The sequence below is a fragment of the Lepidothrix coronata genome, unplaced genomic scaffold (genome assembly GCF_001604755.1).
Source record: "Lepidothrix coronata isolate B3197 unplaced genomic scaffold, Lepidothrix_coronata-1.0 Scaffold35, whole genome shotgun sequence".
Classification (NCBI taxonomy): Eukaryota; Metazoa; Chordata; class Aves; order Passeriformes; family Pipridae; genus Lepidothrix; species Lepidothrix coronata.
This window is the reverse complement of record NW_016690215.1, coordinates 6,068,069-6,095,895: the sequence shown is the minus strand read 5'-3', so window position 1 is coordinate 6,095,895 and position 27,827 is coordinate 6,068,069. Positions and strand designations below refer to the sequence as shown.

General features: G+C 37.8%; 1 protein-coding gene across 7 annotated transcripts in view; it reads left to right on the top strand.

Moving 5' to 3' along the window:
* SCML2 (sex comb on midleg-like 2 (Drosophila)) overlaps nucleotides 1–27,827 on the top strand; it is a 70,057-nt gene that overhangs the window by 11,384 nt on the left and 30,846 nt on the right. For 6 of the 7 annotated variants that reach the window (XM_017812347.1, XM_017812349.1, XM_017812348.1 and 3 more), the window contains exons 2-7: nucleotides 1,916–2,023; nucleotides 6,734–6,802; nucleotides 13,443–13,513; nucleotides 17,642–17,876; nucleotides 21,925–22,013; nucleotides 23,432–23,675. In XM_017812347.1, the coding sequence (XP_017667836.1) occupies nucleotides 2,002–2,023; nucleotides 6,734–6,802; nucleotides 13,443–13,513; nucleotides 17,642–17,876; nucleotides 21,925–22,013; nucleotides 23,432–23,675 (730 nt within the window). In that variant the 5' untranslated portion in view covers nucleotides 1,916–2,001. The remainder of the gene's footprint in view (nucleotides 1–1,915; nucleotides 2,024–6,733; nucleotides 6,803–13,442; nucleotides 13,514–17,641; nucleotides 17,877–21,924; nucleotides 22,014–23,431; nucleotides 23,676–27,827) is intronic. The other variant, XM_017812352.1, reaches the window with a different exon arrangement.

The following is a 27,827-nucleotide window of genomic DNA, read 5'->3' as shown; positions in this document are numbered from 1 at the left end:
GCTCTAAATTGAATACTTAGGTGTAACTGAGTTTTAAGTAGCACCTCTTCAAACCAGCAATATATTGTGTTCCTGCAGTTGGGTTTACCTCGTTTCAAACAGCACTTTCAGAACTTTCAGTTGTCTTATATTTTTAACAGGCTGGTGGGCATGCTGTAAAACAGCCTATCTGGTACAACACAAGCTAATGAAAAGCTGGAATCCTTTTTATGTCCTGACAGACGCTCCGGTTGTGCTAAACTTGATGACTATCACTGCAGGGTTGGAATCTTTATTACTGCACCAAGTGCAATCTGGTACTTGGAACAAAAAGATAAAAACCATTCACTGTTTTAAAGTAATCTGTAAAAACAGTTACTTTGACTCTGCATCACCTTTCATGATTTATTACTTGCAGTGGAAAAGCTTTGAATTTTTGGGGGAGTCTATGAAAGTATCAAGTATTTCAAATTCATTTGATGGCTTAAAAGGATTTCTGTTCTTAATCCTGATGATCACTTACGGTATGAATGCTATTGTGTAGCAAAACCTGCTCATTTTATGGTAGTATTCAGTTTTATTTATAACTGCTTTCAAGTCTCAATCTTGAGAATTTTTGTAGTAAGTGTCCAGAATGTTCACACACAACACACACACACACAAAATGAATTCTTAGGTCCCTGGTATTTTAACAAAACATATTTAATTAGTTTTAGCCATGAGACTTGCACTGTATAAAGTTTTCATCATGCAGTCCATCAGCACAGTGTGCAAGTTCCTTGAAGTTTCACTAAAAGTCACAGTTTCAGGAAAATACTCAATTGTATGATGCCTCTCTTGTTAGATGTAATACATATGAGTATTTTATTTTTTTCGCATGTGAATAAAAGATTCAAGAAATCCCAAGTAGATAGCCTCCTTTTTAACTATTACATCTTTCCAGCATTATGTAAAAGAAATATCTTCTAAAAATGTTACCTTTGAGAAAATTAATTTTGGAAAAAGTATACACACATTTAAATTTAAAAAAAAATCTCAGACTTTTGATGATGTCAGTTTTAAACCTCATGGGTGTTCCTTGGAAGGAAATGAATATATATATATATAAGAATATAATTCAGAAATTTGAATGTATTTTTATCCATTATTACTTGAAAAGTTAGTGGAAAAAATAATAAATTTGCTTGCTTTGTTGCTTCAAGGCTAAATGCTTCAAATGAGTTTGACTTGGACACAGTCAAAGTTCAAAAACCTAGGTGCTGGAGTAGAAAATCACAGTACACACACACACACACAAAGTTTGGTTTTGCTGTTTTACACTAGATCAACTAATCTGTCCCTTCTGGTTTCCAAACCCTACAAGAATCTAGCTGATGCTTTTATCTACAGTTAGCATTTCCCTAACAAGTTCTCTGTGCTGTGTTACAAGTTGTGCTGGGCAGGGGTGTCAGTGAGCACTTGGGCCTTTGTGTAAATTTTTTAGATCAGTGTTTTTTTCCCTCTTCAGCTGTAGTTGTGGAAGATAGTGTGTTTTACCCAGAGATGTTTAAGTTGATGATTGTTTAACTGTGCAAGTGAGGCAGGGTGAGTAGGTTACATATAATAGTCTTTCTTCCCTTTTTCAGTGATGTTTCTTGGGGGAAAAAAGGAATAATGCACATTTTATATCTTTGTATTAAAAACCCACAGAAAATGCAGATCATTATAGAATGAACTGTCTAAAACAACAAAATGAAAGGTAGAATGTGGTACCCTTGCTCCTTGTATGTAACTGATGTTTACATGTTACTCTTTACACATAGTTTGTTAAACATTTGCAACTTAAAACCAGCAAGATAATTATACATCAATACAAAAAAAATCATCCTTTCCGAAAATAGAAAACCCAAGTGCCAACAACAGCCTCCCCCTAACTTGTTGTATTACTGCTCCACAGGAAACTGTTGTGCTGAAAGGAAGAATTAACTGGTCTTTCAACTTCAGCCTTTTTATTGTGAGAGGGAAGATCACAGAAGTGTTACCATGGGGAGAACAGCAGTTAAAGGTAAGGCCTGGTAGCTTTAATACAAGAGAATGAAAATACAGAACGTGCTAAATTCTCTTTTTGAAGCCAGTGGGATATTAGTTGACAATTACTATACTGTTAGATTAAAAAGTCAGTTTGTGATATGTACTGAATACAAGTAAGTTCAAACTTCACATTGTTGTACAGTAACTATGCTAAATTTGGCTGTCCTGCAAATTCAGCCAAAGCTATTCTATCCTGTGGCAGCTTTGAAACAATTGTTCTCCTCTGAAATTGAAGAATGTGTCTAGATGTGCTATTAATGAACATGGAGGGCTTTATTCTGTAACTGCATGTAATTTAGCAGGACAATAACTGAGTAGTACAAGGAATCAACTTTTATCAAGATGATTGGCATTAGCAGCTGTTTCTGGGAGATAAAATGAACATTTTAAAAGAAATTCATCCACAAATACAGAGTGTACCACAGAGACGTGATTTCTGCTGTGTCATGTCTGAAGATGTTAGTTGTGAATTGTGTGCTAAAATAAAGAGTAAGACTTAAGAAGAAATGAGTGTTTGGGCTGGTAAAACAAAGAGAATGTGAAGAGAGAAAGACTCACTGTCTGAAACTAGGTTGCTGCTGCTTTCAAAGCTTTCAGATTGGTAGTCCTCCCTCATAAAAGGCTGCTAACATTTTTGTACTTTCCTTGAGCTTTCCACCTTCAGCCCAAGGTGCTTTATGTGCTTGTGTGTTCCCTTGGTAAATAGTTGTCTTTTGCTATAATATATGTTCTGTAATGGCAGGAGTCATCCGTTTCATTGTTGCACCAGAAGTTTATGGAGGAGGTCTATCCCCTTCTCTTGTAGGTTTTCTGCATGGCTGTTGTCTAAATATACTGAGAGACTCCCTGTTCCAGGCAGATAAGATAAGAATCCCACTAGGGAGACACAAAAAGAAGGGAAAGGAGAAATTTCGTATTCACTCTGTCTTGATATCCTTAACTGTGTGCACTGAGGCTTGGTGAAGGGCAGCTAAAAGGTGCTCATAACCCTGTGTGGTAGGGAGTGCGAAGAAGGCCCCTTCCTGAGCAATAGTAAGGTTTACTAAAGCTCATCTGAAGGTGAGTAACTGCATGGCACAGGAAGAGCAAAAGTTTCAGTCATCCAAAGGTATTCTCATCCATCGGGAAGAGACAAGGGGTTTCTTTGAGCAAAGTGTTATCCTGTCATGTTTTGAGCACCCAGCAGAGTTGAAGACTTTAAGGGGGTTGAGAGATAGCTGCAGAAACCTTGAAAGCATGACTGTGAACTTTTTCCTCACATTGCAACAAGCAAATAGCAAGTCTTAGAAGATAGCACATGCATGCCTCCTCATGTAGCACACCATTCTGTGATAAAAACTATTACTGTCAAGAGACATGATGCTTGCCATCACTCAGACAAAGCAATCATCTTGTTTTTTGACAGGTTAATTCTTCTAGAAAGAAGCATTGCAGAGTTTCAAAGCATCTCAGGCTAGAAGCTGGAGTTTAACACAGGAGTTTATAGGAGGAAATATGCATTGGTTGCCAGGATTATCTTTACCAGAGCTTTACCACTGCCTTCTCTGATTCTTTTTTTTTGGTATTCACAAATCAGTCAAGATAGCTTTGTCTTTTTCTTCTTTGTTTTTAATTTCTTGCATGATAGATGTGGTTGCTCTTGACTGTCTTCTGTTGAGTAATCTTATCAGCAGAATTCTGTGGTTACAGATAGGGTGGGAGTTATGTAAACAGATGGAATTTTGCATCGGTAAACAGAAAGCACTATGTTAAATAATCCGAACTCTAATCTTGGTTTGTATCTAAAGGTTTAGCTTGTGAAGTGCACTGTAGAAAAAAAATTAGTTGGTGAACAACAGAATGTGTTGCTTTTATAATTTCAGTATATGTTGTACTCTGATCTTGCTACCTAGAAGAAAGCAATCTTTCATGAGGTATTTAGCCTGTATGTGTTATAGTTTAAATATATTTAGTTACATAGCAAATATATAAACTCTGTGTACTTATATGTATTACTTTATTTTTAAAACTTTCTTTGAAATTGATATCCCATTCTTTGTTGTTTTTTTAAAGAGAGCCGAGTATCATTTGGTTAAGTCCACAGCAGCAGCATTTCATTCTAACTCTTGTTTGGGTAAATGATCTGAAACATACTGTGCTTTATATTGGAAAGTAAACTGAAACTCATCTCTTCAGAAATGAACTTTGTGAACAGAAGAGGATAGATAATGAATTAAACTGACCTATTTTTTTTGTCACAATGAGCTTCAAGACTCTAGAACTAATAAGTCTCCCCTGTCTCCAGTTTATGTGTAAAGTTCCTATTTTCAAGTCTGTTTTTCAGGTTTCAAGGAATTAGTCATTGAATGTGGCTAGGAGATGAATTTGGAAGGAGATGAAAACAAAATAACTGTACCTGTAGAAGTATTTTCCTCTTTCATAATCTCATTTTTGAGGTTCGATCTCAAAGTTTGACCAAGCTGAGGATCATGTGTGGAGGGAGTCATCTTCAGCCTAGTGATTTGATATAATAGTCTTCTGTCTCATTTTTTTTTCCATGATCTTTGGAAACTAAATTCACTAGAATATAGAATATCAAAATTTCAAATGCAGACTGGCATGCATTAAAGAAAAAAAAAAGAAAAAGCATGTGTTTATATTTATAAAATTGAATTTCAATAAAATTTTATTGTTGCTTTTGAAAATAAACCATGGTTTTTTATCCACCCTAACTGCTGACATTGGAAAAGGCACACCTGACCAAGGCATAATAGCAATTGTGAAGTATAGACTGGGCAGAACTTTTCTGTGGTGGTAGTAGATACAGGGTGTCTCATGTAGAATCAGGTAGGTAATTTTTCCTGCTAGCAGCTTTTCATCTGCTCAGACAAAACACTCCAGCTTTGTAATGGTGTTCCCAATTTCCCACTGAAGGTTGGAATGCATAAAAGCAGGGGGAGTTTTTGAAAGCAGTCTTGGCTTTATTCAGACATATTTTTGGATGCTTCTGCATGTGCTGGGTGAGATTTACTTGAGCATTTTAAAGAGCAAATTTCTGGCCATCAAAAACAAGTGATAGTGACAATGCTTTGTGTTTACTGTGAATGAAAATGCCTCCACCTCAAATGAACTAGATGGTTAAATTGCTGTTGAGAAATCCAGTTCTCATTAATATAATCATCTCCTCTTGTTCTTGTAGTTTTCCAGTGGCTGATAAGAAAACTGTGTTGCGAAGAGTGTTTTGTTTCAGCTTTCATATTTGCTGTGGTATTTTTGAGATAGGCACTAAACTTAAGTGGTACAGAGAATAAATAATTCGTGTGGTGATTGTCAGCAAGAGCACATGTGGTGTCCAGGCTGCAGTTTTTCACATTCTTCCACCTGTTCTTGATGTCTCTCATCATAAAAGGCTGTCATCTTGTTTGAAATCTGGCACTCTGTGCTTTCAAGCTTTGGGTGTTCACAGGAAGCAGTTATTAGTTCTCTTATTTCAATGGAGTCCCACATGAGAGACTTACTGATTTCCTCTTTGGAAATAGGTGTATTGGGAAGTTATTTATTCTGTAAGCTTGATAGCCTGATGTTTGCAATAGTCCCATGACTGTTTTTGGGAAAACCTGACTAACTGAGGTTATAGAACATGGCAAAAGGCTCTGCTGTTGCTTGCTGCTGCTCAGTAGAATTAGTTCTAACACTCTCCCTTCTCAGATTCCCACAGGTAGTTGTAGGGTGTCCGTTTGAGTGGCTTAAGGCCTACTTCTGAGGAATTATTTGGGTTAAAGCTTATGGGCACCATCCTGAATAATTTCAACAGTTCCATCTGAAGTTGACCTCCATAAGGATTTTTTTCCATGAACCTATCCAGTAAAAAATGTTCCAAAGCAAACTTCTTTTTCAAAAAAAAAAGCATTGCCCGCTTGGTGTCATATTTGAATTGTGCTTGAGTCCATGAGTGTCAAAAGCAGGTCACCAAACCAACATATATTAAAGACTAAAAGGAATGAGTGGACTGTCTCCTTCAGTCTTCTGAGCTGCCCAGTTCCACTGTGTCTCTCATACGTGCTGAAATCCTTCAGAAATGAAATATGACCGACTCCTTTCTGAATGAGTGTAGAGATGAATCATAGGGAAGGTAGATTCTTCTGGATGATTCTTTTAAATAACCAGCATGTGCAGTGAGATAGCTGCTTTGAATATTCAAGAATTTAATATTGAGAATATTGAGTATTCAAGAATCTAAATATAGAATGGAATCTTTAACTCAGAAATATGCTTTTGGGGTGGGTTTATTTTTTTTTCCCTTTGTTTCTCAGTTCAAAGTGATCTATACAAGATTTATAAAGATATCCAATGATCTTAAGGATCTCAAATTGTGTGTGGTTTGAGTAAAACTATTAAAAATTAGGACAGGGTTACTGTCTGTAGAGCTAATACTACATGTTCTGCAACTACATTTATTCTGATAATGTGATATAAAGTAATCAGAAGCTCTGCTTTTTTATGGTGTACTTCTCAGGATATTTTGAAAGGAAAATAGTGCAGTGAATAAATTTAGAGTACCCTTTGATTGTGCACTGAAATGAATAAAAGAACGTCAGTATTTGGAACAAGATATTCTGTATTGTTTGAAAGCATTCTGTGTTATGCTGGACATTGTTATGATGTGAATATTACATTTATTATGTAACGGAATCTTGTCTTTTAGATTCAAAGAATATTAAAAAAGAGAAAGATGGAAAGAATCAGCAGGCAAACAACCCGTCTTTAAAAAGTGGTAGGTATTGCAGCTGACAGGTTATTAGTTAAGGTACCCTAAAAGAAAAAGTGTGTGTTGGGATCATACTATTTCCTGAGGCCTTTTTTTTTTTTTTGGCACTCTCTTGTGTTATTATTGGTGGGTAGTTAAAAACATACCATTGCTTTTGTCTAACTCTGTTAGGAAAGTATGTTTTGGTATAGAAGATGGTAGTTGAAACTGCTTGACTTGAGCTTGATTATTTTACTAGCCAAGACAAGTACTCTTTGTATGTATGATAAAAGATGCTGTGTAAACATTAATATTGTTAGACCATTACTCATTTGCTGTTCTTCTCATCATGTATTTCTCAGTTTCATGCCTTATCTGCTGAAGTTATTTTCTCTTTCCTTAATATGTTTGCTGGTGCCAAAGAAGGAATTTTTGGTTTGATAGGCTGAGTTTTTAGGATCGCTAACTGGATTAAATTGCCTGGGATTCTAATTTTACTTTAAAGAAATTATTTGAAAACAGAATTTGTGTTTTCATACTAAATTGAGGAAACTACACACTTGCCAGAAATAATCCAGATTCTTACTGAACTTAACCTCTGCTGTCCTCAACAGGTGCTATAAGGCAGCATATACATGAGACTACTGTCAGTTTAGCTTTTGTGGGCTGCAGTGAGAGGACAGCAGCACCCTTTTACATATCCTTTGTATGTTCATGATGGTTGCTCAAATTTGGGACATTAGGAAATGTCATGAGTACTATTGACCTAAGTACAAAATCTCTTCAGGAGTTCTCGGAAAAATGTCACAGAGTTATTTAAACTCTTGCTCTGCTCACATTTCTGTGCCCTCTGACTCCTGAGAGATGATCTGGTTCAGGACTTTTCTTAGGTACTGGTGGAGAAGTTCCTTAGGAGTAGCATAGTCACTGAACAAACATGCTGAGATACCAACACAGTAGCTAGGTAGTTGAGGTGGTGACATCATATAAAAGATACAATGCCTTGTTACCACCAGCCATAGTAGAGCCTTCTGCTGTTCCATTTACCAGACCTAATTTTTTTGTTTATTGGGGTTCTAGCAGTCGCAGAATAGGCAAGGTTGGAAGGGACCGCTAGAAGTCATCTTAGTCCTGCAAGCAGAGTCCCCGAGAGTGCATTACTCAGGATTGTGTCTAGATGACTCTTGAATATCTCCTGAGAAGGAGACTCCACAACTTCTCTGGGCAACCTGTCATCTTTGTTATTTGTCCCTGTTACTTTGAGACAGAAAAGGAATCATATTTGTGTCTTTTTGCCTCTTCTGCAGTGTAAAAGGAGCTCCAGTCAAACTGGACTCAGCGTATCTGTGTTTTAAAATAATGTCGTCTGACATGACAGACGGAGCCCCATAGGGTACCCCCCCACCAGCAATACGCTTTTCATATGTGGATAAGATAACCATATTTCATGAGTCACTGGAAAATGTCCCTGCCACCTCCTGCAGCAGAGAGCAAAGTGTTGAAAAAGCTTTGTGGAGAAGCAGTGCTAAGCAGGCAAACCTTATTCAGTCATCTGTGTTCTTCCACTTGGGCTACATGTTAATCGACTGTCTGGGCACTGAACTTACGCATGAAACCTGGGCTCAACTCTGTCAAACAGAGAAGAGTGCCTTGCAAAATCTCTGATTTTCTACAGATGAGAAGATAATTTTTATCCAGTGTTGTTGCTTTTTGGTGGCAAGGAAGCAGAACAAGCCTCTTGATGCTGGATGAAGAAAAATGCCTTTCAATGCCTTGGGCTAACATCCAGGAAGTCTCCAGAGTTCCCAGGGAGATGTGTGATAAGAAAAGTTGAAGAGGAGGGGAAACACAGAGATACAGGTGAAAAAATAGACCAAAGTGAGTAGAGAAAGACATGAGGATGAGAAAAATTCTAACTGAATGATCACAACATATAGAAGAAGGTACAAGGTATAAAGTGATGTATGACATGCCTTACACTTAAACTACTGTATTTGCAAGAGTATGTAAATGAGAATTAGAAGGAAATCTCATCTTTGAAGAAGAGAGATTGTGGGATGAAGACTAGAAAAGATACTTCTCTATGTCCAAAGTCTCAGATGCATGCCAAGGGAACGTTGGGGTGATATGAGAAGACATGAGGTGCTCCATCTGTCCAAACAGTGTTTAGGCTGTAGTGATACTGTATTAAACTAACCTAAATAAACCAGGACCTTAAATTCTGCCAATCTACAAGTGACGCTTAACTCATAGTTTAAATCTTCAATTTAAATTTTGAAAAACTTTTGACTTACACTAAAGTGAAGCATTATGTACAGTGGAACACAGGGAGCACTTCAGCAAACTGGCATTCACATATTGTGGCAGCAGGTGTCACACCTCTGAGGGTGCTGAGGTAGTTGACTGATGTCACTGTGAGGCTTCTTGCTCATTTTGGAGAGGTCATAGTGATTGAGGAGGTTTCATGATGAAAAGGTAAAACAGTATGCCCACTATCAAGAAGGACAATAATGGAGCACCTGGGGAATTGCAGGCTGGTATGCCTGATACAAGTCTTTAGGAAGACTGTGGAGAAAACCCTCCAGGAAGTCATTTCCAAGCAAATAAAGGACAAAGATGGAGTTATGAACAGCTGAGATGGATTTGCCAGGTGTGAACCATACATGACTGATTACCTTCTGTTGTGATTCTGTAAACAAGGGGAGAGCAGTGGATGTCATTCATCTCTACTTCAGCAAAGCTTTCTGTACAGTTTGTGTAGTGTCCTTTCAGCCAAACTGGTGAGATGTGCTTTGGATAGGTCGATGAAAAATTGACTGGGCTGCCAGGCAGTGCAAGGTCCATCTGGCAGCTGGTAGCTCGTGGCATTTCTTAGAGGCCAAGGCTAGAGCTGATGCTGTTTTACACTTTGCTGTTGGATGGGATGTTGGGACAGAACACACTGTCAAGCCAGTTTGTGGGCGGCATCTCATGGGGAGGGGTAGACTGTACGCTGGAAGGCAGAACTGCTCTTCGTATGTACTTGCCCATGCTAAGGGAACTGAATGACAGGAGCCCCCTGGGATTCAAAGGTGAATGGAGAGTCCCTCCCTGCCTCGGGCAGACCGGAGCCCTGCAGCAGCCTAGGAGGGAAGCTGGCTGCCTGGAAAGGAATTTAGCTTGAAAGGCCCTAGAACCCTGGCAGGCGGAGAGCTGAGTGTGGATCAGCAGTGTGCTCTTGTGGTGAAAGATGACAACTGCATAGGGATCCTGTCGGCAGGACTGCAGGCAGCAGGCAGAGAGGAGGGATTCGCTGCTTTGTGGTATTTCAGAGACTACATCTGGAGAACTATGTTCACTTTTGAGCTGCGCAGTACAAGGAAGGCACTGCTATACTGGAGCAGGCTGGCTGACTGTCCACCAAAAACAGTGAAGGTGCTGGAATGCAAGGTGTAAGCAAAAAAAATGATATGGAAACCAGAAAATGTTTTTTTCTGCCAAAAGAAGAGAAAGCTTGCGGGAGATGGTCTTGCTGTCTTCACATACCTGACAGGCAGCTGTAGAGAGGGCACAGCCAGGCTTTTCTGAGGTGCAGTGGAAGGAGAAGTGACAAATAACTGGCTGGAGCATAAGAAATTCCTCCTTGATGGAAGGAAAAAAATCTTCACATTGAAGCTGATGGAACCCTGGAGGAGCAGGAGGCTGAACTAGAGACCTCCTGGGGTCCCTTTTAGCTTGAGTTACTTTAGGATTGGCAGGTTTGACAAGAAGTGATAGGGTATTGGTACAGCACTGCAGAGAGCAATGGGTCATTTCAAGTAATGAAGGCAAGTATGGTATAAACAGTTTCCTTAATTTTTAAATTAATCAGACTTTTTGCCCATGCCGCTTATTTTGAATCACTGTTTTAGAGCCTCCCTCCTGTGTTGACTATAAACTAATTTTTTTTTTTTAAATAAAATTTCTGTTGTGTTCTTTTTTTTTTTTGATGTGGGTTTTTGTTTGTTTGTTTGTTTTTTTCCCCCCCCCCCCCGTTTCCAGTATATGCTGATTTGTTCTTCAATGTAAAATTTCCTTCTCTCTCATTTACACTTTGCTGATAGGTTATAAAGTTGTGCTTGTTGCATAACAAGTTTTTCTTGAGCTGTTTAATTCAGCCTGCAGATTTGAGTGTGAGGTGCATGTTAAATCATTTAGTGCGAGCTGATTTTTTTAAGAATTTCTAGTTGTCGGAAGCTGCATGTTTTCAGGGGCTTCAGAATTAGAAATATATATATATATACAGCTGCTTCTTTACCTCTGCACACTGAGAATACAGAGAAGCTTTTGTGTAGATATTTTTTTCAATGTGATTGTCTTTTTAGAGATGCATCTTACATGTTGCAAACATTCATACGTCTCCTATTTCTATGACTGCAGTAATTAAATGATAATTAGCACCATCTCTGAGAGCTTGGCTCCAATTTAATGCAGTGTATCTTCGCAGGTGGAGAGGTTCTAATTTTAACTCCAGGACATTTCTGCTTGATACAAGAGCTTTTGATAGCCAGGATTTAAAGCAAAGAGCCAGGCAATCTTTTTTTACTCTTGGCTTTATCTGCAGCTGGCTGCTTGTGTTGCTGTACATGTCTTTCTAGTAGATGTTCCCTGGAAGAAATAAGACTGTTTCCCTCTGTATTTTTGGGTCATTCCACCAAATTTACAGTCCTGTTATAACAACTGAGATTATTTGAGATATGCTGGTATATAATTTTTTTTGGAGGAGGTGATTGGGGGTTTCTCCTGGTAAAAGGTGCTGTCTCTGATCTGTATTTATACACTCCTTAACACAGAGAGGTTCTGATTCATGATTACAGCTTTTACATCATGTTAGCTCTGAGACAGCTAGGACACAGCTAACATATTCTTTTTGCTAGATTTAATTTTATTGAGTTAGGTAGTTTGTTAAGGCAAACTGATTAAAAACCAAAATTTTTAAATTTTTTTTGTAAATCAGAAGGCAACCTGAAGTGGCAACTTTATTATTAAGCTCCAAGAAGAACTTCTGTAAGATGAAACCTTCCTAGAAGTTTATCATCTTTAGTTTTTGTACCCTCCTTGGCTTATTAATGAGAAGAGCAACAAATCTGGAGGCTACTTTTTGGAGAAAGCTCTGAAGAGCCATTTCTGCCTTCCTGAAATACAAATATCTAACATATGCTGAGGTTAACATACCCTGCCTTTTCTAAGTAATACAATATCAGTGTTACTGTATAAATATATGAATAAAATTTTCATTCCAAAATAGGCAGACTTCCAAGATGTTGTATGGAAATGTCTTTGTTACCAGCCTACATATACTACAGACCAACAAATTAACAGTTTTTGAGATTTCACTGAATTGCTGCTGACTTATCACGTAGCTAACAGTCATATGGCTTCTGCAGTGCCAAGGACAAATCATTTGTACACCTTTGAGTGTTATGCTGAAAAAAGAGGATCTTGTCAGGCCAAGGGGACAGTCTAAATGCTGTGCTAATGGAGACACACTGCACTTGAGCCACCATGCATCTTTCAGAGAAGCAGTGTGTGAGTGCTGAAAAATGCTGCCGTTTTCTGATTGTTTCTTTGCTGCTTCTCTCTTCTTGAAAATTGCAGGGATGTGTTTAAGTGTCTGTGCCCAGTGGTGGTTTTGGAAGGGTTACTGGCAAGCCCTGTGTGGGCTCTTGGTCGTCACCAAGGATTTTGCTATGGGCTGTGTGAATGACTGTTGCTGAGCCGCTGGGTGGCATCACAGCATCATTTTGAGGTTTAGGAGTAATTTGTTATTCAGGAACATCAGAAAGATGTCGGCTGCCCAAACAAGAAAAATAAGCAAAATAACTCAGATAATTTAGTAACAAAAATATTAGCTGTGCTATTGAAGCATTTATCTTCCACTTTATATTAATTTAATTAATGCTTGCTTGTATCTTTGATGTTAGTACTTCATGTTTTTCCATTCATGCAAAACTGATAACACTGATTAAATCAAATGCAGAGTACACTTGCCCATGCTCATAAACAATGCCACTCTTAACACTGGAAAAAACCCCATGATTCTGTTTCTTAATGTTTACCTATAATTGCTGTAATACTTAATATTCTACAAAGAGAAACCTTTATCAGACTTCAGATGAAAAGAGGCAAAGATGCCGTTGGAAGGCTTTTTGCTTTCGAGTGGACTGGAGATAGTGTTCATAATATACATTTCAACAGAATCTGTGTGTGTGTTTTTCAATGTGTATCATCCCAGTACTCATATGAAGTTATAACAATCCTGCTGTTAGGGGAACTAAGATACAGAAAGGCTAACGTGATTTATACACGGATGCTCAGGAGGATCCTTATGCAGAGATTTGAATCTAAGTATCCTAACTTGTATATTTTTGTATGTGGACCACAAAAAAAAATAATTTGGGAAGATTTATATTAATTTTGCCTATTGTATGATCACCCCTGTGAATTAATGGTACTCTTGAAGCTCTTTTGAAGGTTGTATGTATTTCAAAGGTAGAGTTTCCATTTGAGAGTAATCCTATTCTTGAAAAAAAAGGTATTCTACAAGATAGTTGGGTTATTTTGTCCCTTTCTTTCCCCAACTCCCCTTTTAATTTAAGTTCCATTTTAAAACTGTGTATATGGTCTTTTTTTATCTTGTGTCTTCCAGAACAGTTTAATTGGGATGACTATCTGAAAGAGACTGAATCAGTAGCTGCCCCTCTACATTGTTTCAGACAGGTATGCCAGATACAGTTTTGCAAGTGTGTGTGTATGTATACATGTTACAGGGTGATCCTGGAGCAACTTTTATGGTTAGACTTCCTATTTGACTCCTTTTGATCTCTAGTTATCAGTAGCTTACAGTTTGGGCAGATGAGAGCTACGGAAGTTTTTCATTCTTGGTTTCCGCCTCAAGCCAAACTTTAAGGATTCCATTAAAATTGTATCTTTGGACTCTGTTTTTCTTTAAAAAAAAGACTAGTTAATGAAAACAGATAGTCTTATCAGAGTTAAAAAATATTTTCTACCTTTTTCAGTAATCTTAGAGGTACCATGGTTTTAGTGAGAATTAAAAATTTTGCTGATTGTCAGAGAGCCTTTCCTCTGCCTCATTTCTGAAAGATTCCTTTCAATTCTGTCTAGCTACAAGATATGTGTTTAGCAGAGTTTAGTCACCACTTCTTTCCTGGATCTCTCAAATATGTTTAATTTTGTCTCTTTCTGAGCAGAGTGCTTTTTACTAAGGAGTAACACATATTGAAGTTAAAAAAAAAAATCAAGGGAATATATGGGAATACAAAGGAAATACTGGATTTATAACAAAGGGTGTTTAATGTACTATTTTATATCTTACACTGTAGCCTACAAGTCTGATTCCCCCCCCGCCTGATGGTTTGGTATGTATTTGCAGGTGCAATTTAAGTGTACCATCTTGTGTAAGCTGATGACCTCCAGTTATTCAGCCCTCTGGAGGCTGAGTCGATCTCTGCAGGCATCTTTCTCTCTGTATAGGGAGTCAAGGCTGGTGTTTTCCCAAGCTGAGGAGTATCTTGTCTGTGTAATAGGATGTGGTTTGGTCTGTATGCCCTCGTTGTGTTAGGAAGATAGTTGCTGAAGGAATTGGATAGTTCAGGTTGATAGAAGTGTAATAGGTGTGACAAGCAGTGCATGTCTAGTTTAGTGGCTTGGGCACGTTCTGAAAGTGTCTTCTAGGGTGTGTTGGTAGTCCAGTTGTACTGTACATGATACTGGCCTGCAGTGGGAGACCAAATAAAAAGCAACATGAATGGATTAGTCTGAGGAGGGGAGGAACCGTCACTCAGTGAATCTAAAGTAGTTGCAGGAGTGGAGAATAAGGAGAGAGAAACACAGGTGGTAGCATTTCCTCGTGCTAAATCTTGAATCTCAGCTTGCTCCTTGCAGATGAGGATAAAGGGCAAAGAGCCCCTTGCATGCTTCTTTCAATGAGACATGGCTAAGAGGAGTGGTGTCGATAACTCTGTGTGAGTGGAGCTTCAGAAATTTGTGTCACAGTATGTGTTTTACACAGTGGATACCAGCTCAAGGCAGAGACCTCAAACTCTGCTTGGATAGAGGCAGAGGGTGGTAGCATATCCCTGGATCATCCTGAGGTTAATGCCATACTCACAGACCATAAACCACAGTGTATGCTCCTAAGAAATGTAGCTACTGCAGGAAGCTGCTCAGAAGCCTTTCTGTGTGCCTTTCTTGCATCTCCCTCTTCCCTAATAATGCTCAAGAAGTCCAAACTGAACAACCAAATAACACCTTATATAGAGATGCTTAGGTGACATGCACTGACCGAGGTGAATCAAAGTGGCCTGGATTGCTTAAGGAGTGTGTGGGTTGGAAAGATGAGCTTTAATTTATGTGCATAGCAAAATTCAAAACAATTTACATATGCAGATTTTCAGTTTTTCTAAGAGTCGACCTTTAAGTAGAAAGTGATATGCAATGTTGATTAGTGCATAGCTCGATCCTCTCTCTACATAATGTTTGCAGATTTTAAACCTAAAGTGCTTGTGCTTTGTGTAGGACTAATTTGATTTTTATTGGGTTACACGTGAATTTTACGTGTCATTATCTATATAACGCAAATAAATACACTGCTGTGGCCAGCCAGAAAATAAAGAGCAGAGAGAAACTCAATTTGACATTTATATCCAGAATTTGTGACTTGTGGGAATTCTAAAAGTTTAAATTTTATAGTAATTAAAAATGACCTGGGGAACAATAAATTAAAGCCTCTACCATAATTTAAGATACAGGCACAGACAGCTAATGGAAATTGATTAAAGTATTTATCTTAATTTAGAAGGTATTTTATCTGTTGCTTTAAGTTGTTTTTAATTACTACTTAAAATTTCAGTGGATTTCACATCCCATTTGCTTGCCCTGAAACTTTTTTTGAAGCAGTTGAAAATTTTAAATGTAAAAGCTCAGTCCCTTGTGATTTGAGCAGAACTTTAAACAAGGCTGTTACTGAGTGGGGTTTTGTTATTTTTCTGTAAGGGCAAACTAGCATGGAAGAGTTACCTTTTTAGTAGAATGCCTTGAGTTATTGGTATTTAAACAAGCTCACCTTTTCCGCAAATAAATAAACAAACTCCCCAATTTCTCAATTTCTGTTGCTTTTCCTGGTAGTAGAAAATAACAGCTTGACAAGCAATATCCTGAAATTGAATTGCCCTTTAAATTTAATATGCTCAGGCTCCCCTTTCAGACAGCCTGCTGTCTGAGTGCAGCAGGTGCTGCACTCAGCATTCACTGAATGTTGCTTGCCGCTGGGTTTTGAACTCGGGCTCCTCCAGGGCTCCTGCTGTCGATCTAGGGTGTGTTGTAAATAGTGCACCTGCACAACACAGCAAGTAGAGGAAGGTGTATTTCAAACATTCAAATGTGATGGAGAAAAAATATCACCAATACTTGTTGCAGGAGCAGGTTTGTTCAGTCTTTTCCTGTGTCCCCAGACAGATAAGCGCACCTGTATCTGCTTACTATGGGATCCTTGCCTGACCTGCTCAGGTGGGCAGGAGAAGGGGACATAGGAATCCTGTGAGTGTGAATGCCCATGGTTTTGGGTATTCTACCTTCCTACTGTGTTAGAAGTCAGATTATGTTAGTCTGTATGGGATAGCTACTGGGTTTAAATGTCATGGAAAAGGCTGCTTACATTGGTGTCTGCATTCAAAAACAACTTTGTACTGAAGGATTGCAGAAAAGAGCTTTCAGCGTGATAGGAGAATAGTCATCATCTCCTAAGAGAAACTTCAGTGCTTGACTTACTTATCTCATTGAAAGGATGCTGAGAAAAGGTCGGGTTGCTCTCTGTAAATACACTGTAGATTTTGTTGTTATTTGCAAAAGTGCAAATAGAATTTAAATTATAGTGTTGGGAAACATTCCATTCATAAATTTAGGAGACATCTAAAGAGAATTAGTGAGAAGCATTAAATCCTTGTTCAATACAGAGTTTTGAACATTGTTAGGTGATGTCATTGCCTACAATTCCACAGAAGGCAAATAATCAGACTGTGATCCAGTCAATCTCTACCAGTAGTGTTGATACATGAGTAAAAACTATTCTTTTTTGTTCATCTTTAGCGTGTGACAAAAAGTTCTGCACAAAGACCAAGTGGCATTTGTCACATTTTTTCCCTGTGCTAATTAAATTGGCATTTCATTGTATGTTATTGATTATATTCAGTTCTCTAGGAATAAGCACAAGCTGCAGCTTTTGTCTTAGCATAGAAGTTTTATATGACTTTAGAACTGTTTTTTCTTTCTGTAAAATATTAGCACTAACTCATTTTTCTCTCTTCTTTCTTTGTATTGTAAGCTTTTTTTGATGCAGAAACTCTTACCTTGAGCTTTTGTAGTGCCTAGGACAGTAGGGTCCAAATTTTCTTTATATCTCCAAAGTAATATTACAGTGAGGATAACTATTTCTTTTTAATTGAAAAATAATAAACCTTGTTGGTGGGGGGGTTTTTTTGTGTGTGTTGGTTTGTGTTTTGGTTTTTGTTTTTTTTTGAGTTGAATGTCATGTTTCCCGATGTCCTTGTTTTCCATTCACTTAAAGTATTAGTCACGGCTCCCCGTCTTTATGTTCATATCTTCATCAGATATTACCCTTCTTAGTGGGCTTATCAGTCATGTTTATGCAGTTGGTAGGTTATCCAGCTGCCTTTTGTGACTTGCTGCTAAACACTTGAAGTTCAAAAGTTTCTTCGTATTTATCACTTATATGATACATTTGGATGGATGAAAGCTGTATATTGAACTGACTGGTAAATTTAACAATGCTAACATCAATAAGAAAAAGTCTTTTACCTTTTACTGTAGTCTAGAATTCCACCTACGAACGATTTCAAAGTTGGTATGAAACTGGAAGCCCGTGATCCTCGCAATGTTACCTCAGTTTGTATAGCTACAGTCATTGGAATCACTGGTGCCAGGCTAAGGTTGCGGCTGGATGGAAGTGACAACAAAAATGACTTTTGGAGGCTTGTGGATTCCTCAGACATACAACCCATTGGGACCTGTGAAAAGAAAGGGGGCATGCTCCAGCCTCCGCTGGGTAAGAAACAAAGCTTCTGAATGAATGCGTGTGGAGGATTGCTTTCATGACATTGAATTTACCTTTTTGCTTGACTATTCAATAGTATTAACATTTCGCCAAACCATTATTTAATTGAAAAAGAGGTAAGCAAACTACTTCAGGCTAGTTGAATTGTGACTTTTTTTTATTTTTTGATTCTTCTGATATAAGAATGAGCGTTTTTGTTGGTTTTGTGGGGGGGGATTTTGTTGGTTGGTTGTTGTTTTTTTTTTTAATAGTCCCTTAATATTAAATGGGAGTGTCTGACAACTTTCTTAATAATAAGATACAGAGCCATGTGCCCATTCTGTAAATATTCCCTCACATGTAACCTGCCTTACAAGTGTACAGTGTTTTGTTGCACGATGCCATGTGTGCTCATGTTGGGAGCCCTTGGAAAGAGCTGGGGGAACTTGCCCCTATATTCTTCTTCATCAGCGCATCCAATCAGCCGAGGAGAGGGCACTGGCTGCTACCGGCCCCGGAAGCCTTGGCAGGGCTGCTGGAGGCACGTCCCTGCAGGGCAGTTGGAATATTTCCTCAGGCACTGAGTGAATTGGTTGTGTTCTGGGAAAGGCAGCACAGGGTTGGTTTAGTGTGGAATTGCAACGTTCTGCTCTGAGGTAGGAAAAGTAGCACTCCAGAGCTCTAGCAAACTGCGGTCTTGTATTGCATGTCATTCTCATCACCTCAAATGGACACACGTCCTGGGGTGTCAGATCAGTTTGTCATAGCTAGTTTGTGAGCGCAACAAAACACTTGTGAGGAAGGTGTAGCTTTCTTATGCTTAAAAATAGCATGCAGAATTTCTTTTGCCTTCCATGAGCAATATGGGTAACAACACAGTGTGTTTCCCCAAACGGAGAAATAGGGCTTGGGCTTAGTCTTATTGAGGGAGTTTATTAAATAGGGAACTGTACAAAGGAATTCCTCACTAGCTGATGAAGAGTCGAAGTTAACTTTGAATAAACTACTAGGAGTAGTAAAGCGTGACGTTGCCTTTCTTTGCTGTGATTAACCTGTATGTTTAGATCTGCATTCTTGTACTGTATTTGTTATAGCTTAAACTTCTACATGTGGAAGTCTTTAAAGATTTCACATTGGTCTGAAAATAGTTTTGCTTTTAAGAAGGAGGAAAATTAATGGCCGAAATTTACCTGAACACTCTGTCACCTGTTACCCCGTTCTGTAATTTTTAGAAGATGCGAGAAATAATGATCTTAATATAAGACATTAACTGCGTGCAGAAATGAGTGGCTGATGGATTCCATCTTGTAGTTATGAACCTACTTCTGGTTTGGTGTCATCAGTAATTCTTACAGATTTCTCATCAGATGTTTAGTGAGGATAGGCATTATTTCTCTTAGTAACCTCTCAGAAACTTGTCATCCCAGTTTATTAGCAACTTCTAGTTCTTCTGTTTGAAAAACAAAGTAAAAAGTCTCATTTCACTACAGCATGAAACTTGATTTGCTTGTAGAGAGACAGACAGAGGAGCAGTTGACATAACCATTAAGGTACTTCACAGAGATTATAGGGGTAGATTTTTGTGCTGTTGTGTTCCTTTGAGAACACAAGAAAAGCAATGCAATCAGGGTGCCAGTCTAGAAAAATATTATTAGGATAGATACAGTTTAAGCCCAGAAGGGCTTTTTTTTTCCCCTTCTTTCCTGTGGATATATAGAGGTTTTGAATGAAAACACTGAAAATTCTTGATGTTGGGGGAAAAGATTTTATTTTTTTTTTTGAGGAGTTTCTGAGTTTAACCTCTCTAAAGTTCTTGATATAACCTTGTAGAATGAATGAAGTGATACCAGTATGGAAAAGGGAAGAGTACACCAGTTCCTTCAGCTGCACATATGTACAGTGTTAGATATATGGCTTCAGGAACATGGCGCTTTTTAAAATGTGTTTCTGAACCAGTCTGATGAATAAAACAACTCCAGTTATGTATAATGGGGGCAGTCAATTCGTTAAGAAGTGAAAGTTTCCACAGTCATCAGTAGAAAGGTTGATGCCTTCTCCTCAGATACTGTTTCTTACTCCTATTTGATCAGGCTGTTTGTGCAGCACCTCACAAGCGGTTGTTTTCCTGCACCCAGGCATGTAAGCTTACCTGCCCACTGAACAATTGCTGGTTATTCAGAAAAGAATGTGAGTGCTATTATTTTGTTCCTCCTGCCCTAGATTTTTCTAGAGATAGGCTGAATTCCAGCAATCAAACATTCTGGCATACCTAGATAAATTTTTGAAAAAGCCTTTTTGGCACTTGTTCAGCATCCTGTTCCTGGGCAAAGCTGGGAGCTAATTGGGTGTATAATTACCTCCTGTTAGACATTTAAGCAACTGATTTTTTTTTTTTCTGAGTAGTAGGGAACCTTCTGGATACTAATGTTCTGCTTCTATCATAATAACTAGATAAAACAGTTCCTCCTACCTGATTTTTACATGGGTTTAATTATGCATGTTACATAAAGTTTTTGAGAAAGTGATTATTGTAACAAAGGGCTCCCTTTCCAGCCTCTGTTTTCCATAGGTGAGCGTTTTGTTGTTGAGATCTTAATGTTCTGAACAAATTATAATGCAGATAGCATTTTCTTTGGTTTTACCAGGACAACTTTAAGGCCAAATGAAATTAATTGAAACTTTTATTTAGTTGTCATTCCTCTGTCTTGCTTGTATCTGTTTTCTGGCAAGCTAGCTGGGAATATTGCGTTTCAGTAACCACACATGTTTAGGTTGTATAAAGACTCTGGTATGAAACCAGACCTAAAAATCAGCTCAGCAGTCTTCAAATTATGACACCATTTATCACATACGAGCTTTATGTTAATTTGAGTGTTGCATAGGTGGTTCCAACATGAAAACTGTTTATTCAATGGAAGGTAGCTTAAAGCTATGAGCTAAAGAACCATTATAGCATATAATCCAATTTTAGATGAGTAAATGATTTAACTTATCAAGAATTGCAGATATGTTCTGCCTTTCGATTTAGTTTTTTAGGAGAATTGTTGAGGCTCAGCTGTGAGGGAACTTAGTTCCTGGCAGATTCTGGTACTATTTGCTTTATGGAAAAAATTCCAATTTGCTCTGTTATGTCTATTTTTCTGTAGAACTATGCCAGACATATAACTGCTAAAGATACAGGAAAAAAATGTCCACTATGTCTGTTATCTTACTCATTACTTTAAAACATTTATTTGGAAAGCACAGAAAGCAAAAGGATTTTTTTGGGGTTTTTGTTTGTCTTTTTAACTGAAAAGTAGTTGATTATGAGGAAGGATTATGTGGAATGAGAATGTTTTCAGCCAAACCTTTTTTCTGCTTAATAAGGTTGTTCATCTGAACATACTTGATTGTTGTTTGTGCTTTTTATTCACTTGTTAATGAAGAATAATAAAGTAGAAAGATCTTCTGATTTATGTTTTCCAATATGATACACATACTCGTTAAAATAATTGTATTTTTTCTTCACTCTTAGGCATTCTTTGGTTTTTATGGCTATTTATGTATTTATTTTAATGGGGGAGGGAGAAGAAACCAATTGTTCTTTTTTTTTTTTTTTGTCTGTGGCCTGGTAAAAGAATGACAAGATGCTCAAAAATAAAAAGGTGTCTCCTCAATAAATGAGCTGGAACAGAGGATGTTGTTTTAGAATGAGAGGAAAAAAGCAGACCTGAAGAGAAAGCGAAGATGCTTGGGCTGGGGAAGTTCTTTTGGTCAGGAACTGTGTGGGACAACCTTATGAACTACTGTGCTAGAACTTGCATGTCCTTAAATCCTAGAAGTTTATCTATAATATCCCTTCGTATGATGAGCGATTCTGCAGGCAAGTGACTCAGAGTGCAAATGCACTGCACAGCTTTCTGTACCAAAAGTGACCGTGTTCATTCCTTCTTGGCTGCTTTTATTTTGGCCAAGTCTAAAATAGAGGGAATGAGGCATTAGTAAAACAGACATTATATCCTTCTCCTCCTATTGTGTTTTACAAACTGAAAGTAGGGCTTTTTATTTGTTTGTTACTCAGGGTTCCAGATGAATGCATCATCTTGGCCAACGTTTCTCTTAAGAACTCTCAATGGAGCTGAAATGGCACCTGCAGCATTCTTTAGGAAGGTAAGAAGAAAAGCATTTCTAGTAAACAACTTCCTATCAGTTGGTCCATGGTTACATTTTTTAGTGACAATGCCAAGATATTACCCTGTTTTCTGCAGCACAGACAGGGAAGACAAGACTATTATTTAAAATTACTTTGGACTGGATTGACAAGCTACAGAGCTAGACAGAAAGCATTCCACTACTAGTCCATTGAGATGGGCATTTCTTTTCCGTCTTTTCTACTTTGAGCTGAGACTGAGATGTGTTATTTAGAAATATTGCTTTTGCTCATTTTTTGTCTCACAGATTTTAAATATAATGCATATCACGTTTCTTAGCAGCACTGTACTTGTGATTGTGCACAGGAGTTAAAAAAAAATAATGGGGAATGAGAGCTGTTGAAATACAGTGGTACTTGGAAGGGTTTTGTTAAACATTTTCCTTGGGCACATATCATTTAAAATGTAGCAAGAAGTAGTTGAAAATAGCAGTTTTTTCAACATGACTCTTGAGTAAGTTACCGTAAAACAGGAGAAACTATATAAAAACAACAGTAATATTAAAATGACTTGTTGGTTCAATTTTTTGTTGAGGTGATAAAACCCTGCTGTCACATTGAGTGTCTTCATTTTGGATTCTGAGAGTGATATTGACAACTATGGCAGCAAATCAAACAGTTGAGTTCGGACCTGCAATCATATCACTTGGTGTTAACTTGGTGTTAACTTCATATAATTATAATTTGTTAAGATTATATAAATTTTCTGAGGTGTGATGAGCCATGCTTCTCTGGGCTAACACATCTGAGATGGGTTTGAATAATAAGGTTCTTGAGGTGGCGATTGGTGTTCCATTGGATCACAGCTCCTGCTCTGGAGGTACACATATGCTGGTCGCATAGGCTTGATTTTTGTTTTTCTTTTGTCCACTTGGAATTGGTCTAAGGCCAACTAAGTTAGCAGATGCCTATAAATAATGTCCAATGCTAATGAATTTTTCATGGATTAATTGAGAGGTAAAGCTTTTACCAGACAATTATCATTCCCCAGAAATATCCATGCTCTGCAAACATCCTATTCTTTATTAGCATGTAATAATTTCATTTTAGTGTCTTTGCTGTCTTGCTGCCCAGACATAATGTATTGGGTGCAAACAATTGCTTATGTAAATACTTTTAGCAGGGTCTTTCTGTCATGGAGAATTTTGCTAATTATTCCAGCTATCTCTGTGGGAATAGAATCTAGATTTTTGTAATACAGAAGAGCAAAGGCAAAATTGCAATATGTATAAGTTTCTTTGAATGTCTGCTATAACTTTTTGAAAATAGTGAGTATAAGTAGTAAGGATGTTGAGGAAAAATAAACAGTTGTTTTCTTTTTTTTTTTCTTATTTTAAGAGGCCATGGAAATACAGATATTCTGCTCTTATTTTTGTAGGAACCACCAAAACCTGTGCCAAACTGCTTTAAAGTTGGAATGAAACTTGAAGCTATAGACAGAAAGAACCCATATTTGATTTGCCCAGCAACCATTGGAGATGTTAAAGGAGATGAAGTTTTTGTTACATTCGATGGCTGGAGAGGAGCATTTGACTATTGGTGCAGATGTGATTCTCGAGATATTTTCCCAGTTGGATGGTGTAGCTTGACAGGAGATGCATTACAACCACCAGGGAACGATGGTAAGATGACTAATAATATTGCTTAATTATTTTTCTCCTCAATTACAGCAGGATTTTAAAAACCAGCTGGCTGTATGCAGATAACACTGAAGATTTGATTTGTGAGTAGCTGACGAGCATGAAATGTTGTTGAATTTTCTTTATGTAGTTTAAAGCTAATAGGAATTGCTGGGAAACAGTTTTTGCCTGTTCATAGTAAATTGGGAACATATTTATGTAATACTATCAGGAGGACTTCTGATGATCTCTAATTTTTGTGTGCTTGTGAAAAATCTTGGATTTAGACTGGATTTGCTGTTTGTGTTATTGATAAACTCTCCAGTTTGATGATACTAATATATTGGCTGCCACAGCACTTTATATTAAGCTAACTGCTAAGAAAGTAAAGTAGTCTCTCCTTCTGTAATGATTTAAGGTCTAAACTACGTATTTATTGTTTCTTCCTTCATACTTAAAAAATTCTGTCTTGAAGCTGCCTATTCTGAATGCTTTGTCATCCTCTTGCCTTTAAGGATGTTTGTCGATTGGGTCATAATGTCCCTTTAATGAATGACCACTGTGCTTTGTAACATACAGCTGTCTGCCTTTGAAAGGAGGGAGATGGCATCAAGAGGGATATCCCTGAATATAATCCCTTTACTACTCTGGGGACCACTTGTCAGGTTTCTGTAGTGTAAGGCTTTTCTGTCAAACTGTTTGAGCTTTTTCTATCCTCATCCCATAAAATTTGTCAGGAAGAGAGATTTTTAAGAGGGGAAACATATTTTAATTAATTACTTTAATATCATTAACCAGAAAAATTTGTTTTCAGTGAGAATTTTCACAACTGGTGTTAGGTGAGTAAGAAACAAGTACACTGGTGTCACAGAACTCCCACTGGAAGTACCAAAGGAGTAGAAGTAGGAAGGCAAGAAATCAGTCGTGTTTTCTGCCCTTTCCATCCCCATTGTTTTTCTCAGTCTTTTGCCAGCAAATCAAGAACTCTATGGACAATCTAACTGAAATTAGTTAAGGGCACCTCTGCATCCTTGCCCTCACCTGCCTGTCTGTAGTTACTGCCAGTGTTCATAGTACCTGGAACCGAGTTTAGTCCGTTTTGGCGGATTTCAGCAAGGGAGCAACTCTGTGTGTAGCTGTACTGTCCAGGATGATCTGCTGGTGCAAACCTGCAGTGAGAGGGAAAGGCAAAGTCAGGTGAGGATGACGTACATTCGATCAGAAGTCATCTAATAGGTACCAAGCTGACCTCAGTCTTCATGTTGCAGTGCTCCCAGTCTCTGAAGTGTCTTTCTCAGCTTCTTCAGAGGGTTGACCTTGTCTTGAGAGATCATGAATGAGTTGTCTTATTATGATAAGTTAATTATTTCTTTAACGTGTAGGTGACTATGCACTAACTAGAACAGATTGCCCAGAGAGGTTGTAGAGTCTCCCTCACTGGAGATGTTCAAGAGCCATCCTGTGCTGTGTGCTCTGGGATGACCCTGCTTGAGCAGGGAACTTGGACCAGATGACCCACTGTGGTTCCTTCCAGCCTTACCCATTCTGTGGTATACAAAAGGGACTGTGTAAATAAGTGGCATAGAATTTTTAGAAGGTATTTTTGTGACAGTTCAGATTGCTCAGTCCAATTTCATCTTCTGGAAAGAAGTATTATTAAATTGTTTAGTCTACTCTAGTTTCACTACTGAAAAGCCAGCATTACTTTGAGGTAATATGTATAGAATTTTTCTTGCCTGATTAGTGCTTGATAGAGCTCAAAGAATTGTTCGACAATTAGTAAAGCTGATTATGTAATCCAGTTGTTCAGGTAATAAACCAAACAAAATTCTTGAGTATGTTCAAATTTGCTGAAGACTTGAAATACCTACCCAGGTAGGATACTATTGCTTTGTTATGGAAAACGAAAACACTTTAGGCATAAATAAAACCTTAAGTAAGATTCTTACAGACTTGTAGTCAAAACTGAGAAATTTGGACATGTGATAGAAACTGAGTGCAGAGAGGTGCAGGCTGGAGATTTTGTATTTTTGCTTATAAAAGTGAGTACAAAGTTAACTGCAGTTTTACTGAAATTGTGTGCTCCTTTTTTCACCAATCTGAGCATAAATAATTTGTTATATCTATTTTGTTTTGTGTGCTTATTTTTTGTGCTGTTTGTGGATGTTATGCAGACTTGTCGATTTTACATAGCTAGATGAAATATTTTTTGTTCTCAGGTTATGTTTTTCGCTGTTATTTGATTGCTTTTGAGCCACTGAAGAACTGTAATGATAGTCCTTTACTGAGATGTAAGTAATAGCTTCAAGAAGAGTGTAATCAAGTCATTTCAATTCAGTAACATGATAATGTTGTCAGGATTCTTCATTAAGTCACATTAATATTGACTACTCCTGTTAAGGAAGAAAGTATGACAGATACTATATTGCAGGGATTCACTTGGAATATTGCAGTATTATTCTGGTCTGGAATTTTTTCCTGCAGGTTACTTTAGTATTTCTGCCTTAAATTTCCTTAATAGAAAGTGAAAAATAATTGACTGAGAGTGGCTTAAATGTCAGAGTGAATATGAGAAATATTCTTGATTTTTGTAACTACCTTTCCTGAAAACATTAAGTGTATTAAATGACTACTTAAAGAGCTTAAAAAAATACAAAAGCCTCAGATTTTAGGGAACAAGCAAAGCCAATGTCCTGCAATCTAAGTATGAATGTGATAAAGGATGTTTTAAATTTCATCCATACCTGGGACAACAATTTCCTGCCATGAGATATATTTTGGGGTCTAATTTAACCCTTAGAAAGAGAGATGAAATGCAGCAAGAGGGACAATATGAAAATTAGGAAAGATTTTATTTTATTTAGGTTACTGTCTTAGCCTTTTAGGATGCCCAGAGAGAACGTAGGACGTCTGCCTTGGGAGGTGTTTAGACACCAGCTTCTTGGATGTGGGCGAGTTTATTCAGACCAGATTACGTGGTATATTTGCTCTTCATAGCTGTATCTTCTGTAACTCTCATTGGTATTAGACAGATAAGCTCATGAACTAAGACACAGTTAGTAGAAGATAATGTAGAGAAGTTGTTTTAGACCAACTCTTGATAGCATTCAGGCCTTAAACTTTGTGTTTGTGTTTTGTCTTTGGTCCTTACCAGAAGACATGACTTAAGTGGACCTGGCTGGATGTCAGGATATGTGTACAGTGGTATAAAATGTAGCATTCAGTATTTATACTGTTAGAAGCTGTGCTTAGCTAATGTTGTAGTTTGTTTCACTAGACATATCTCCGATAGTAGTAATTTGTTGTATATGGTTTAATTCACTGCTTGATGTTGGCTTGACCTACTGCCTCAAGGTTAATAAAAGGATGCAGTTGATTATTTTTTCTGTGTCTCTTGATCACTTATGTGCTTTTAGAGATGACTTGTCACCGATAAATATTGTTGTGAACTATAGCAGGTGAAAGAGTTTGACATGATAATATCTATGCTGGACCAGTCCGAAGGTTCTAGCAGGCTTTCTTCAGCACTGGCTGAAGAAAAGCATAGGCACATAGGAGAGAAGTTTGCAGAATTATTCCTAGTATCTGTCCCTCTATAACTCAGCACCTTCCAAGCCCAGAATAATGCTTTTATGCTGAGTACCTCCCAGAGGAGTTTAATCTAATCTGTTCAATTATATGTTGGAGCCATCTGAACCTCTGACACTTAAAACATCCTGTAGTAAGGAGTTCTCTACTTGAGTGTATGTTCTGTGGAAAAGGAGATATTCCTGTTTCTTGCTCGTACTTCAATTTGTTGTCATTGGTTTCTTGTACTGAAATAGCTTCTTGTACTTCCGCTACTTGTACAGGAAGATTTTGCTTTTGTTGTTCTGGGATTAGTTTTATTCCCCTGGTCACTTTTGTTCTTCTCTACTGTTTCCTTTTCAGCTATGGCATTTTTGAGCCACTGGAACCAGAAATGCACAAGGTATTGAAACTTAGGGACATAGTGGTGGCTTCTGTTAGGTTTTCTGTTCCTTCCATAGTTACTTGTGAATTGGTATTTGCGGTTTTTGGACTACTACTGAGCAATGAACTGATATAATGTGCTTCCTTGAATGAGTATGAATGCAAAAAAACATAGTCTTGTTGCTCTAGTATTACCTGCTGCAT